We start from the raw sequence: 16349 nt of genomic DNA, 5'->3' as shown, positions 1-16349 counted from the left end.
AACTCATGCCCATTAAGTTGGTGATGCCACCCAACCATCTCATCCTCTGCTGTCCCCGTCTCCTCCTGCTCTCAATCTTCCCCAGCATCATAAAGTGAAGTTACTCAGTAGGGTCCTACTCTTTGCGACCCCATGGACTGTAGCCTACCAGGCTCCTCTGTCCATCGGATTTTCCAGGCAAGAACACTGGAGTGGGTTGCCATTTCCTTCTCCAGGAGATCTTCCTGACCCAGGGATTGAACCCGGGTCTCCCACATTGTAGTCAGACGCTTTTACCATCTGTGCCACCAGGGAAGTCTCTCAGCATCATAGAGGAATGGAAATAGGCAGGCTCTGCTGAGGAAGGTAGGGGAGAGAAGAAATGCAAGGAGACTGAACTGTTTCAGGAGCAGCCCAGACTTTCATGGGTCCTCCTCGGACTTCAGAGTTTTGGAGCATGACTCTTCCCATGTCTTCTGTAAGGGAAAAAAAAAAAAAAAGGAACTTCATGAGTGACTTCATTGTAGCCCCAAACCTAGATACTATTCTTCTTGACAGATCCTAGATTTTCAAAAGAAATATGAAACCAACAAAAAGGCAGTGAATTTTCCAAGCCTGGATTGGGGGAGGTGCTCAGGAGTCCTGCAGACCTGCCCTGGAGGGTGGCTGAATCAGTGTTCCCAACTGAGAAAGAGGAGCATGTGATCAGGCTGAGATGATCACAAAGAGGCCTCTGGGGTTGACCTTCTGCCATTCTCTCCCTGGAGAACTCACTCAGTGTGTGGTTTCACAGGACACTGCAGCCTCTTCTGGCAGCAGCGAGGAGGAAGACACTGCAGGGTGAATGGTGTGTGGGTCCCTGAGCTCCCCAACTCTTTTCCCAGCCCTTCCCCTGCCACCATGCCCTGCGCCCTGTCTTACCTCCAGGACCATTCCACATGACCGCAGGTGTTCATGCACAGCGCCATGGTGTAGAAGTTATTCAAGTTCCCTTTGCAGCCACCGTAGAAAAAGCGTTGGCATTGCCCGGTCTTGGCATTGTAGAAGTACCTGATCTTCCTGCCCTTGCAGGGACCTATTGATTTAGGCTTCAGGCAGAAGGCAGGCTTAGAAGCTGCTGGAATGAGAGGGACAGTGGCTTAGTTATGAAGATGGTCATCACAACTCCATATAAGTCAATGACTAGAACTGTCTGTTTGCAATAGAGAATGTTAGAGTTGTGGGGGATGGTCAAATTGAGAAGGCCATTTGGAAACCTCCTTTCTGGGGCAGAATTATGAATGCTGCTAGATGTAATATAATATAATAATCATGTTCAAATATACATATCTTCTCATGAAGTATTTTAAGGAAAATTGGTATAATGCTTTTGATTAGCCTTAAAAGTTCTATAAGACTTCTGAGGTGGTTCAGTGGTTAAGAACCTCCTTCCAACTAAGGAATCCTGGGTTCAATCCCTTGTCAGGGAACTAAGGGCCCATATGCCATGGGGCAACTAAGCTGGTGGGCCACAATTACTGAGCCTTCAACCTGCAAATAAGACCCAATGTATCCAAATAAATATGTGTGTGTGTGTGCGCGTGCGTGCACGCCAAGTTGCTTCAGTCGTGTTGGACTCCTTGCAACACTACAAACTGTAGCCCAGCAGGCTCATCTGTCCGGGGATTCTCCAGGCAAGAATACTGGAGTGGGTTGCTGTGCCCTCTTCCAGGGTGTCTTCCCAACCCAGGGATTGAACCCAGGTCTCTTGCATCTCCTGCATTGGCAGGTGGGTTCTTTACCACTAGCACCACCTGGGAAGCCAAAAATAAATACACAAATGCGCAAAACAAAACCCACAACTCTAAAACAAGAAAAAGAGCTCTGAGGTGAAAAATATTTGCTATAGGTCCGTAATTACTGGGTCTGGATACCTGGGCTTTATAATACTATTCTCTGTGCTTATGTGCATGTTTAAAACTTTCCACCATTAATTTAAAAAATGTGAAGGAAACAGGCTGTAATGGAAAAAGGCATGAAGAAAACATACCAGTGTGTTTACTTTGGATACCTCAGGAGGATTCTATAAATTGAATAATGATATGCTCATATTGTGATTATAAGAAGAAATATATGTTTTTTTAAATTCTTTTCCTAACACTAAGTTCCAAAAAACGTTGGTATTTCTTATATGATGAGAACAATAAAAGTGTCTTTTGGTATGTTATGTCAATGATTTTGGAAAGACCCTCGTAACCCCAGCATGGGCTCTGAATGCACAGGAAGGAGTATCTGGCAGGAGAGAGGATTGGAACTTTCCTTGCTACCCTCCTCCTTGATCTTTTATCCTCCGTCCTCCTCCTCCTCCTTGCCTCCACCTCAGGGAGGGGAGAGGAGCTGTTGATTGAACAATCACCAATAGCTAATGATTTAATGCATCATGACTAGGTAATGAAGCCTCCACAGAAACCTCAACAGAGCAAGACATTCATATTATTCAAGAAACCTGAGGTCGATTCAGGGAACAACATAAATAAACGCTCCATCAAGGATCATATGGACCACTGCAGCAGCCTGCTCCCCGGGCCTCCGTGTCTGCCCTTCATCCCCTAGAGGGCACTGTCTGCACTGCAGCCTCAGGGATCCTCTTACTATTGATTCCTACCCCATTGCTCCCATGACCAATCCCTCAGTGACTCCCCTTTTCTCTGGGAGTCAAATTTTGATCTTAATAAGTCCCCCAAGACTCGTCATGACCTGCCCCCATGGCCTCTCAGCCTCGTCGCCTTCCACTCCCCTCCCCTCCACCCACCCAGCTCCATCCACCCTGGTCCTGGCTGCTGTTCCAACACACACCAGGCACGTTACTTCTGCAGCCTCTGCTCAAAGCCTCCTTATCACAGAAGGTTTCCCTGACCCTGGAGAGAAAAAGGACAGCAAACTTTTTCCACGTCCCTCTCTACCTTCAGGAAACTTATAATCTACCATAGGACTTCTCCCTTCTGCTATTGTTTGTTTCCCTCCTCGAAGGCAAATTATTTTGCCATATTTTTTTCACAGCTGCTTCCCCACCCCAAGAACAATGCTTTGTAGGGACTTAGTAACTTCCATTTTCATTCTCTCAGCAAGTGCACAGTCACTGAATAGAATCAATACGACTTAAATTCCTTTTAGTAAAAAAATCTACTTGATGATCAGGCACATCAGACTCTGCACACAGATGGCTCAAGACTGTCCTCAGTTCAGATGAGTTTATTTATGTTGTTCCCTGAATCAAGCTCAGGTTTCTTGTGACCAACTGGCTAAAAGTCAAAGGTACCATGACCCCTCTTCCATCTTCACTCACTCAATAGAACCAGTGACTGAATTCAGGAAAGCACTTCACTTACTTTTCCCACAAATTTAGAAAGGAGGTAACTCAGAGACAGAGAAGAAGAGGAGATGTGCAGGGCAAAGTGGGGATGGGGGGTGGGGGTGGGGGGTGTGAAGCCTTCATGTCCCAGTGAGCACAGCACCCTCACATCACCTCCTTGTGTTCATCGCCCTGAAAATACTCTGAACCCCAATGTTTATGGATATTATTGAGTTTTCAATAAATCAGCATACTGATTGAATTGTCAGCTGCTGATAATTGATCCGAGTTAGTATCCCCCACTCTCCCCAGAGGTGCCGGCATGGTGAAGGGGCATGAAGGTTCACACCTGTACAAGGTGGTTTAAATTTTTTTAGACCAGTCCGTACCTGAATGCTTCTCATTTAGTCTTCCGTAAGTCATCTCATAACCTATGAAACAGTAAATTCCAAGAGTTTGAGGAGGCCTGGACCAAGAACCAGGAAAACGATCAAAAGCATATAATAAAATAACAGTCAAAGGGGACAAGGGAAAGGGCTGGGAGACTTTACTAATATTGTACCAGCCTTGGTCCCCTGAGCCAACCACACAAGGGCTGTGTTTCTTACCTTTCCCTGAAGTTGCTCTGCTCAGTGGTCTTATATCTTTCTGATTCATTTTAATAATAAAGAAATATCATTATATGATACTTAAATATTCTTTCTTGCTCAAGGAAGTTACTCAGACATATTTTTTTTTCAAAATTAACACATCTAAGTAGAAAATGGACAAAAGTGGTCATGAAATGTGATCAAACTCTTTATATTCCTGACAGGTAATCTTTTCAAAGAACCCATGGAACATGTACCCCTGTTCAGATGAGGAAACTGCAGATGGCTTGCCCCAGGACACAAGGCAGGGTAGTAGGGGGGTCAGGACGAGGTACTGTCTAGTCACAACCCACTTGACACACTTTCTGATTTGGCCAGGAACTCTGAAAATACACATAACTGGCAAGAGTTTCCAGGTATTTTCATTACTCCCCTGTGCCCGCGTTTCACCTCAGCCCCCAAATCACAATGTAGACTGAGTCTGAGTTTTTCTCTGACACCAAATGTGTGATGTCTCTACCAACACCAACCAATTCCCCAAACACCCACTGGGTGTCGCATAGTCAATTCACTTCTGATAGTGTATGGGTGGACTTCGTGCAGATTCTGCTGGTTGAGAGCTCTTACTGTCCTCAGTTCAGATATGAGTCATGTGATCTCAAATAATTTATGCTTGTGACCAACTGGGTGAAAATCAGAGCTTCCATGACCCCTACCTCCATGTTCAATAACTATAGAACCAGCGACTGAACTCAGGAAACACCTCGCTTACTGTACCCATGTTATTATAAAAGATAAAGCTTGGGGACAGTGAAATGGAGGAGACAGGTAGGGCAAAGGCGGAGTGGAGGTGTGCGGAGCCTCCATACCCCAGTGAGCCCAGCACCCTCACGTCACCTCCTTGTGTTCATCACCCTGAAAGCTCTCTAAACACCAATGCTTATGGATTTTTATTTAAGCTTCAAATCAAAGGCATATTGATTGATCTGTGGCCATTGGTGATTGACTGAGTCTCAGTGTCCTCCCCTCTCCCCAGAAATGCTGTCATGGGGCCTGGTGAAAATTCTAACTTGCAAATGCATGTTTGTCTTGCTTTGGAGATAAGCGCGGTTCTGAAGTTATCGTCAGTTGCTGTCCGTGACTCATCTCATGACCTATGAAAAACAGTGAATTCCAAGAGGTTCAAAAGGCCTGCCTCATGAATCAGTCAAGGATCACATATATATATATATATCTTTTTATTACCCTACAGTGAGGATCAGAGACACTGCACTGACCAGGAATAGAGTCTCAGGGAGGTGGTCCCTGATCTGGTACTTTACCTGGATATATATTTTTTTAATTCTAATTTTCTTTTTTTTCCATGTTGAGAGTGATGAAATGTTCTTGGAGTTAAAACTGCCCAATTTCCCTGGAGAAATCCAGAGAGGGCTGGCAGCACCCACCCCACCCATGCCCCCCGCCCTTTCCATGAACTCCCCTCATTTCCCTCCAGTGTGTAGAGGAGAGGTGAGCCCAGACATACCGTGGTCATGGCTCTTGTTAATATCCTCTGAGATGCCATCCACCAGGATAACCAGGAGGAAGAGAAGGGCTGCAGAGAGGCAGAGTCGGTTCATCTTCATGGACTCACAGGAGGGCTCCTGAGGATGCTGAGGATGGATGGAGCTTTTAATATCCTGGCCGAGGGGTGTGATCAGGCAATGAAGAGGGAAGAGAAGAAGGGGAGGAGCTGGGTCAGTCCTGGTTATTGTGCAATCTCCACCTGACTTCGTGTTTCTGGTCGCTGGGGCCAAATACCAAGTAACAGCGCTTCTCAGACTTGACTCCGCCTGTGGGTCTCCTGTGAACACAGATCGTGATTCCAGTGTGGTCACTCAGGGAGCGTCCCAGTACCTACAGCAGTGCATGGAACGTGATAGTCAGTGAGCAGATGAGAGCCGATCAAAGGCCAGATAGGATATCAGCACTGTATTAGCTCACCCACAACCACCACTGTGTGAGCTCAGCCTCCTGCAGGCGTCATCACATCTTGGCATCAACACCCTTCATCCATCTCCACCCCCTTCACCTACCTTAGAAGACAGGAGTGACACAGCACACCTTTGTGCAACCAGCGCCACAGCTTCTCCACCGGATGGACCCTTGCTCTTTACCTGCCGCTGGTCCAAGCAGAAATCAGCTGAGAAGATAACGTTCTGCTTGAGCAGCCACCCTATTTTCTGGGTAGAAAAAGGAGTAAGGGGAGGGGCAGAGAAGGGGCAGGGAGCTGACCACGTCTCCACAGCATGACCACCTGCCATTCCTCAATCTGTTTCACAACTAGGAGTGTGCCTTGCCTGAGTGGAACTCAGGGGACCTTGGAAATCCACTGCAATTTCCCCTTCCTCCTGCTCTCTGCTCCAGTGGCATCGGGGTCACAGGACCTCAGTTCCAGTACCAGCTCTGCCTTTTCCTAACACTGTGCCTGAGCATGTGAATCTCCCAGAGTCCATGTCTTCAGGTGTCACATGATATCAGCACTGCCCACATCATGAGGTCGCTGTGGAAGCAACGGACACAACGGACATACATTCGTTTTCCCTGAGATGTCAAAGTCCCTTGTACTATTAATAATAATAGCAATAAGTAATTACCGTGGGTAAAAACATAGCTTTTTATATGTTAAGCATTATCCTAAGCACTTGACATATAGTAACTCCAAAAATCCTAAAGGAGGGGGTGAGGAACTATTGACATTTCTTCATTTACAGAGGAGGAACCTGAGGTGAAAGCAAATAAAGTAATTTGCCTACAATCATAGAATGGAGAGAGGATTTGAAGTCAGGGTTCTGGTTTCAGAGTCTGTGCACGTGCACTCAGTTGCATTGTTGGCTGAAAACTATGGTGCGCACGTGAGGGGTGGCACACCCACAGTCCCTTCACTCGCTCCTGTATATGCACTCCCAGTTACAACCACTTACCACAAGCCTCCCATGCACTCAGTCATTCACACACAGTCATTCTTCTGTTAATACACATACACACACACACACACCCTGTGCTCCACTCCAGGCTCAAGGAGGAGGGAGCTGGGCTCAGTGCCCAGAAGCCCCAGGAGCAAGTCCAGCCAAACATCAAGCAGGCACAGAGCTGGATGATGAGCTGAGAGGATGTGGGGGGCTGCCTTCCTGCACAGACACCCTTTCCCTTGAGAAGGGCTGCTGCTGTTGCTGCTAAGTCGCTTCAGTCATGTCCGACTCTGTGAGACCCCATAGACGGCAGCCCACCAATCTCCGCCATCCCTGGGATTCTCCAGACAAGAGCACTGGAGTGGGTTGCCATTTCCTTCTCCAATGCATGAAAGTGAAAAGTGAAAGTGAAAAGCTCAGTCGTGTCCAACCCCTAGCGACCCCATGGACTGCAGCACACCAGGCTCCTCCGTCCATGGGATTTTCCAGGCAAGAGTACTGGAGTGGGGTGCCATTGCAAGAGTTCTCAATACTGAGGTGCCCCAGGACAGAAGGGCACTGGGAATGGGTGACTCACTGAACAAGCCACTGTGAGTGGAGGCTCTGCTCTCTCCTGAGACATTCCACCTGCATGATTTCATTTAGCCTCAAGTCAGTCCTACAGCATCTGGGATTCTCATCCCATCGCGTCAGAGAAGTAAAGCCACCTGTGGGTGGTAAATAATAAATAAATCCTGAGCTGAGGATTCTAGCTCAGAAGGCCCTCTGGCCCTGCCCCTATTCCCCTCAGTCTGTCCACCTGAGACCAGGCAGCTGCAGAGAATTCTCCTAACAGCAGAGACTCCTCTTTTCTACCCTCTCCTCTCTCATCTGTCTGTCTTTCTCTCCCAACGTCTTCCTTTCCTGGTCCTCCTCACTCTGGTCCAGGTTAGACTCCCCCTGATGGGCTCAGCCTCCCTTCCCCTCCCCCCTCCAGCTCATGCATGACCGAGGTCTCTAATTACAAACCTCCCCAGCCTCTGCATGCATCTTCAGAGAAATAACAAGGCAAGAACATCACAGGCATTGTATTCTGGATAAAGATCCAAGACTGTGGGACTCCAGATCATATCTCTGCTTCTATTCCACAGTTCTTCCCTCTGAAGCAGAAGACTCTTGGATCCCATGCTATCTCAGGCCACATGGTGAAATGGATGGAATGTACCAGGGGCAGACAGAAGGTGTTCAGATGTTTGAAATGCTGTGCCCTCTGAGAGGGACATTCATATCCAAGTCATGAGCAAACACTTTCTTACTACGTGATATAATAGCACCTCACTTTTTGGACCTACAGAGTCTTCCTTCTTAAATGTGAGGTCATGAATAATGTTTTATAAGGATTATTTCAAGTATTAAAAGGAAGAGCATAAGCAAAAGATTGCAATTCTGGCTAGAATATATCAAGGATTGTTAGCCCACACAGTACATTTCACAATTTTGAAAAGTTTGTCAGGATTTAACAGTGGGAGTTTTACAGAAAATGAATTTCTAGCATTGTTTGAAAAAGTAAACCATCTGGCAACAACACAGTCCTGCAATTTATCAAGGGCAGTGGATCGCAACTTTGAGTGAGCACCAGAATCCCTTAGCCATTTGATCAAATACAGATCTGAGAGCTCCACTTTCTGAGGTCTGATTTGGGAGGACAGGAGTGGGACCTCAGTGTCCACATCTACCAGGTTTCCAGGGCTGAAAGATGTTAAACAGCAGACAAAGCCCTTCTGTGTCTAGGAAGGACCCAAACAAAAATAGAACACTCTGTAACCAGGTTTGGACACAGACAAAATGAGCTAAATTACACAAACCACCAAAATGACCTCGCATACCTCTATCTTGAGTGAGTGCTACTTCTTTACCAAATACAGTTCTAACCTCTATCTAGTCTTCCCTTTTCAGAGTTAACGTTGAGATATCCAGAGAACAGCCCACTTCCTATCACCATCCATCCAGAGCACAGCCAACTTGCTGCACCCACCCCCAAATCACCTAACACAAGCCCGCATGCTAGCAGTCCTTTTAAAACTCTTTTTAATTGTTTGATTGATTTTTGGCTGCATCGGGTCTTTGTTGCTTTGCACAGGGCTTTTCCAGTTGCGGGGATGCGGTGCGTCGGCTCCTCCTTGCGGTGACTTCTCTCATTGCAGAGCACAGGCTCTCGGTGTGCAGGCTTCAGTAGTTGCGGTTCCCAGGCTCTAGAGGGCAGGCTCAGTAGTTCTGGCACATGGATTTAGTTGCTCTGCAGCACGTGGAATCTTCCCGGCCAGGGATCGAACCCGCGTCTTCTGCATTGGCAGGCAGATTCTTATCCACTGCACCACCAGGGCAGTCCTACAAGTCCTTTTTAACGTCCTCTTAATGAGACATCGTGCGGTTCGTAAGGGTGGTGACTTGGTTCTTGCTGAAGTGAGTCATAAACCCAACTCATTCAACTAGCAATGGGAGTGTTTCTAGAGGTCTGTGGCTGTAAACATCGGCAGATAAGCATTATCCTTATTTTATAATGAAAGAAAGCAAAACTCAGAGACGCTGAGAAATGTGTCCAGGGTGATGAGCTAGTGAGTAACAGAAGAAGCACCATCTGTGTCCTCGTCCTAACCTAACTGCAATGATTTTTGAGTTCTCTCTGCCTCAGTTCCTTTGAGTGTAAAAAGGTAGTTAGACTCTGTCCTCCAAAGATCCCTTCATCCCACATCTTCCCAGAGGCAGGACCGTGAAACCTTGTCAAAGTGGCTCTACTTGGGAGAACCAGCACCTCCCCTGGGGCCTCCCTAGCTTCTGAACAAGGCATTTATCACAAGGCCTTGCAGCTGGGAAGGTCTAATATGAAAGTGAAATATGGTGCATCCTGGGACATAGCTACACTAGTCCTGGACCCCCAACCACCACGTACATCCTGTCCTGCCTCTCAGCCATCCTCTGTCCGTTATTCACATTTCCACACATCCTGCTGCCACAGCTCTTGCCCAACTTGGGGAGGGAAGGTGGGAGTGTGACTTGGGCGCACCAACCCTACTGACCACCCTCCTCTTCTTACACTATCCTGTCTCCTTTAACCCAGTGAGCGAGCACCTCATGAAGCCTCCCCGCAGTATAAATTGTGGGAAGTGAAAAAGATGGGTTCCCTCAAGGTGAGTCCTGAGATTCTGAAAGCTGGTGGAGGGGACTTAGCAAAATTTTGCATATGGAGTTACACTTTGTAGGGGAGGGGCATACTTCTTGCTTGCCATCTCCCACTGTCTGTAGGATCTCTTAGGACAAAGACGTAGAATTGGTTGGTAGGTTTCTTGGGAGCAGATGGACCACAACGTGGAAAGCCAAAGCCTAGGGGAGGGAACAGCTACGGTTAAATGGTACAAGTGTTTTACCGATGAATGCCTGAGCTGGCACCTGATGCCTGAGGGAAAATGAAGTCCCTGTGGGTGGAGGTATAAAAACAGGCTGAGTGACTGTCTTCTATGAAATTTTAGTGATTATTCAGTTTGTTATTGTTCAGTCCCTTAGTCTTGTCCGACTTTTTAAGACCCCATGGGCTGTAGTCTGCAGGGCTCCTCTGTCCATTAGGTTTCCCAGGCAAAACTACTGGAGTGGGTTGCTGTTTCCTTCTCCAGGGGATCTTCCTGACCCAGGGAACGAATCTGCATTTCCTGCATTGGCAGATGGATTCTTTGCCCCCGAGCTACCAGGGAAGTGGTATTCAGTAGCTTTCTCCAATTTATTTTCCAACACGAAATTTCTCCTCTGTCCAAACACCCACTCACCTATGTCACTCAGGCCCGAGGAGTCTCTATCTTAGGGATACTAAAGGCGGCTGCCTTACTCTCCTCAGGAGCAGGGACTAGCAGAAGGAGGCAGGAATGTCAACCTTTAGCGTCAGAGCTCTCATGTAGATAAGATAGTTGCCCCAAGTATCCCCTCTCCCTTTCTCTGTCCAGAGGGGACTTCCAGGTTCATTGTATTCAGGGTTGGGGGGACTTTGAGGAACAGGTTGAGGTCTCCTCATAATGCTCAAAGGCTACTTGGAAACAAATATAGACTCCAACCTGGGAAATGGATGGAGGTAGGATCTCTGTTCTCCTCTCCACCTCTTTGTCTTGACACAAAGCTCCTGTTCATCCCCTTCTCTCAACTGATGGCATGCAACTCATGCTTCCAAACTTAGTTCAGACATCGCCTCTTCTGGGAGGCTGGCCTTGACCACTTTAGGTGACAACCAGCCTCTCCACCTCGGCTCCCACGACATCCCCAGGAAACTAGTCCTCTAGCTAAGTGACGTTGCCAGGCTCCCATTCCTCCCTCAAAGGATTCACAGGATGATTAAATAAAATCATGCAGGCAAAATGCTAACACAGAACCTGGCACATGGCCAGCGTTCACTCAAAGGCTGGTGGCCTTTCTTTAACAGAAGAAGCCCCCTCCCCGGACGTGACCCCAGGGGAGGGGACTCTCCAGAAAAGTGGACAGTTGGACATCATGTCCCTTCCTTTCTCCTTCTGGTGTGTGAAGTAGGGGGTTTTGGAAGGACCTTAGTAACCCCAGAATGGGTTCTGGTTGCCAAGGGAAACCACTGTCTTACAGGAGGGTTGGATCTTTCATTCCTATCCTCCCCCATGGCCGTCCATCCACCTTCCCTCCCCCTCAACCTCAGGGAGGAAAGTAGAGCTGTTGGTTGAATAACTGCCAATGGCCAATGATTTAATGCATCATGACTCAGTAATGAAGCCACCATAGGAACCCCATCAGAGCAAGACATTCATGTTATTCAAGAGACCTGGGATCCACCCAGGGAACAACAAGGCTCACCTGGACCCCTCCAGCAACTTGTCACCAGGCCCCCGTCTCTGCCCTTCGCCCCCTAGAGGCCACTCCCCACACTGCAGCCGCAGAATCCAGCTGCCACCTGAGTCCTATCCCATTTGCTCCCATGACCAATCCCTCAGTGACTTCCCAGCTCTCTCAGAGTCAAGTTCTGATTATTAAATACCTACAAGAGTCCTCATGATGTGCCCCCAGCCCTCATGATCATGGGGTTTCCGTGAGAGCAGTGGAGGCAACTTCTCCCCAAGAAGTCGAAGTCTTTTGAGGTAGTAATAATGGTGTTGGTTTAGTTGCTAAGTCATGTCCGACTCTTGCGACCCCATGGACTGTAGCCCGCCAGGCTCCTCTGTCCATGGGATGCTGCAGGCACGAATACTGTAATCATGAGTAATATAGCAGATAAAACAGCTTTTTGTGTGTGTTATGCATTATCCTAAGCACGTATCTTAACTTACTGAATCCTCAAAAATCCTAGAAGAGTGGGTGAGGAACTGTCGATATTTCCTTGTGTTACAGAGGAGGAAACTGAGGTAGAAACAAATAAAGTAGTTTTTCTCAAGTCATAGAGTGGAGACAGAGGATTTAACCCAGGAATTTGGCTTCGGAGTCTGTGCACATGTGCCCTGCTGCACTGTTAGCTGTAAACCACGGTGCGCACGTGAGGGGGTTACACACCCACAATCCCTCACTCACACCTGTTATTCACTTCCAGTTACAGTCATGTAGCACAAGACCCCTGTGCCAACTCATCCACACAAAGACAAGCATTTTCTATTCATACACACACACACACACACACACACTTACACACACCCAGTACTCCACTCCAGGCTCAAGGAGGAGGGAGCTGGGCTCAGTGCCCAGAAGCCCGAGGACCAAGTCCAGCCAAACGTCAAGCAGGCACAGAGCTGGGTGATGAGCTGAGAGGACACGGGGGGCTGCCTTCCTGCACAGACATTCTTTCCCTGGAGAAGGGCAGGGGCTCTCAATACCGAGCTGCCCCAGGACAGAAGGGCATTGGGAGCCTGTGACTCACGAACAAGCCACTGTGAGTGGAGGGCCTGCTCTCTCCTGAGACATTCCACATGTGGCACTTTATTTAGCCTCATGTCCATCCTGCAACATCTGGGTTCTCATCCCATTGTGTCAAGAAGAAAGTACAGGCTCAAAGAAGTAAAGTGACTTGCTCAGACTCCACAACCAGCAAATTGAACAACTGGGATTCTAGTTCAAGAGCCCTCTGCCCTGCCCCTCTTCCTGCCTCAGTCTGTCCACCTGAGACCAGGGAGCAGCAGAGACTCCTCCTAACAGCAGAGACTCCTCTTTTCTTCCCTGTCCCCCTCTCGTCTGTCCATCTTTCTCTCCCAATGTCCTTCTCTCCTGGTCCTCCTCACTCTGGTCCAGGTTAGAGGCTCCCATATCCAGAAGCCCCCTGTTGGGCCTGTGTTTCCTTCCTCTCCCCTCTCCCTGCTCATCAGTGACTGAGGTCTCTGATTACAAGCCTTCCCGGGCCCTGTCGGCATCTTCAGAGAAATTACAGGGCAGCAACATCACGTAGTATGTATTCTGGATATAGGCATGTTATCTGAGCACTGTGGGACTCAGATCGTATCTCTGCTCCTATTCCTTAGTTTTTCACTCTGAAAAATGAGAAGCATGGATACCATGCTATCTAAGGCTACATCCTGAAATGGATGGAATGTACTTGCGGCAGGCAGAAGAGATTTAAATTTTTGTGATGCTGAGCCCTCTGAGAGGGACATTCATATCTTCATGGGAGACCACTTTCTGACCACAAGACATAACAGGGCCTCACTTTGCATGTATGTGGTCTGTCTCCATGAAGTGGTGGCACGAGTACTGGAGTTTTAGGATTATAGTAAGGATTAAAAGGAAAAGGAGAACCTGGAAGTTGCAAATCTGGTTAGAATACTGTTAGCCCACCCGGTCAATTTTATAATTTTGAATCATTTGCCAGCATTTAAAGGTGGAGGATTTCAAAAAAAGGAAATTTCTAGCATTGCTGCACAAGATGAACAATACTGCAACACAGTCCTGCCCGGGCAGGGGGTCTCACACTTGAGTGAGCGTCAGAATCTCTTAGCCATTATCAAACACAGATTTGAGATCTTCATCCCCAGAATGTTGATGCAGGAGCACAGAGTGGGGCCTGAGTAGCTGCATCAACAAGGTTCCCCAGGCACTGAGGGTGCTGCTCAAGGGACCACACTTAGAAAACCATGAACTAAGCTAAGAAGAGCGGTCTCTTCTCAGGAGGGGAACTTTCTCTCCAGTTTCCATAATCCCCACCATTCCTTATGGTTCCCCTGTACCACCCCCACTCCCGATGCTTTCATCCACATTACTCACTTGACCTGGAGGGTATTTAAAATTGTGACCTGTAGTCTGAGCTCACAATAAGCATTCAGGAAAGGGTAGCTTGTTCTTAGTTTACAATCTATGAGTTAAGTTTCATTACTCCTTGTTTTACAGATGGGGAAACTGATTTTGGCTAAGGGAAAATGACTTGCTGGAGGAAAAACAGCTGAAAGTTAGAAGGAAGACATTTTCCAAAAACTGTTGGTCACATGTCCCCAGTTACTTCAGTGTTACTAATACACAAACACAAACAACTCCTGGGCACATCTATCTGATATTAACATGGATGATGCAACAAAGATTTTGAATCTTTACTTCATGAATGTAAAGTTACATTTATCAAGAAAAGGAAGCAAGAAAATAGAAAGGAAAGATGGAAATGCTATAATTGGAGGTGCCATGAGTCAGCTGTAGACATGTCCATCTAAGGTGACTAGAAACACGTGAACATGGACGATCTGAGAAATTCCCAGGAGCAAACAGTGTGCCTTGAACCACACAGTGGTGTTTTCTCCTGCTGATCTGTTGAACCCATTCAAACTAGCTTCTCTCCATGGAAACGTCTCTAAGTATATGGGCTAACTTGTTTTGTCATCTAGCATCGATCTGTCCCTTTTTCTGGATAACAGCAGACTGATTTTCCTTGAGGAGTGACTCTTCCTCCAGCCAATTCCAGGTGGAATTGAGGTGCCTGTCAATAGAAGTGCCTGCCATATCCTCAGACCAAGAGTAACTAACCAGATGCATTCCCTGGAACTTGATCTTGATCAAAGAAAGAAAAAACACCTAAAAATGGAGGTTATTGAGAAGTGACTGGGGAAGACATTAGTTCTTCTTTGCTTACCATCCTTTCCAAGCTGGGATGTTTTAGCACTCCTTTCAGTCTGAGCTAAACTAAATTAATAGGTGCTATGGGTGCTAATACAAGATTCCAAAAGCATCTCACTTAAGGGTACAATCAGGAAGGAAGAGTGGATGCCCACTATAGCCCCACACTGTTCCCAAGCTTTCTTCTCTGCTTCCTACCAGTGAGAGCTGATGCCTTTACCACGATCATCACCAAGTCTCTCATTTTTAAGTCCAGTAGCTTTTTCTCTGCCCTCATCCTCCTCCAACTCACAGTTAAGGACTTCTTGGCAAAAATGTGAACAAAAGTCTTTGCCAAAATTCGATTCCAGTTGGTCTCAGTGCAAAAAAAAAAAAAAAAAAAAAAAAAAAAAACCCTGATGAAAAGCAGAGCTTCCCTATTTGAAGAATTATGAGTCCCCTCTGGTGAGTCTCTGGGGACTTTTGAAGGCACAGCTTATAAATCTCTTTTAAGGAAAATCATAGGAGACAGAGAGGCTTCCCTGGTGGCTCAGATGGTAAAGAATCTGCCTGCAATGCAGGAGACTCAGGTTCGATCCCTGAGTCAGGAAGATCCCCTAGAGAAGGGAACGGTTACTCACTCCAGTGTTCTTGCCTGGAGAATTCCATGGACAGAGGAACCTAGTCCTCTGCTACAGTTCATGGGGTCGGAAAGTTTTGCGTATGATTCTAGCCCTTGCATGTATCCATTACATGAACTTGGGGGAAGAGATGAAACCTCTGAGCTTCTATTTGTATGACTTTATTTCAAAAAATAATAAAAAAATTATTTTAGGGGGACTTCCTTAGTGGTTCAGTGGTAAAGAATCCACCTGCCAATGCAGGAGACATGGTTTTAATCCCTGATTCAGGAAGATCCCACATACTGTGGAGCAACTAAGTCCAGGAGTCGCAACTACTGAGTCCATGTGCCCCAAATACTGAAGCCAGTGCACCCCAGAGCCTGTGCTCTGCAACAAGAGAAGCTATCTCAATGAGAAGCCAAAGCACTGCAATTGGGTAATAGCCCATACTCTCTGCAACTAGAGAAAAGCCCGTGCAGCAAGGAAGACCTAGCACAGCCAAAAATAAATCAATAAAATTATTTTAAAAATTAAAAATTTCTTGTTTGGCCCAACCATGTGACGTGTGAAGCTTCAGTCCCAGGCCAGGAATTAAACCTGGGACCCCTGCTTCGGAAGCATGGTGTCTTAATCACTGGACCATCAAGGAAGTCCCAGCTTGTAGGACTTTAAGACAGAAGAAGAACCTATTGAGATTATTGTAATGTTTAGAGATGGAGATATATATGCAGGGCTTGCTTGGCACATAGTAGCTTACCAGTAAGTGGTAATAGATATTTTATATTATTAATTCTACGTCTCTCAGAGTTACTGAGGGATTCTTATTGACTCAGTG

At 47.0% G+C, this 16349-nt stretch overlaps 1 protein-coding gene across 2 annotated transcripts; it reads right to left on the bottom strand.

Annotated features, from left to right (window-relative positions):
- Positions 1–206: 206 nt before the first annotated feature.
- On the bottom strand, positions 207–5668 carry LOC102398187 (pancreatic trypsin inhibitor). 2 transcript variants are annotated; one of them, XM_006042602.4, is made up of 4 exons: positions 5426–5668; positions 3700–3741; positions 901–1096; positions 207–455 (listed from the first exon to the last, which is right to left on the bottom strand). In XM_006042602.4, the coding sequence occupies exons 1-4, from the start codon at positions 5523–5525 to the stop codon at positions 422–424; spliced, it is 372 nt and encodes a 123-aa protein (XP_006042664.1). In that variant the 5' UTR covers positions 5526–5668; the 3' UTR covers positions 207–421. The 2 variants fall into 2 exon arrangements, with proteins under 2 accessions (XP_006042664.1, XP_006042665.1); XM_006042603.4 differs by having other exon boundaries at positions 901–1093; positions 5426–5626.
- Positions 5669–16349: the final 10681 nt, after the last annotated feature.

This window comes from Bubalus bubalis, chromosome 14, assembly GCF_019923935.1.
Source record: "Bubalus bubalis isolate 160015118507 breed Murrah chromosome 14, NDDB_SH_1, whole genome shotgun sequence".
NCBI classification, from domain to species: domain Eukaryota; kingdom Metazoa; phylum Chordata; class Mammalia; order Artiodactyla; family Bovidae; genus Bubalus; species Bubalus bubalis.
Note: the sequence above shows the minus strand (reverse complement) of the source record. Positions and strands in the feature narration are given on the sequence as shown.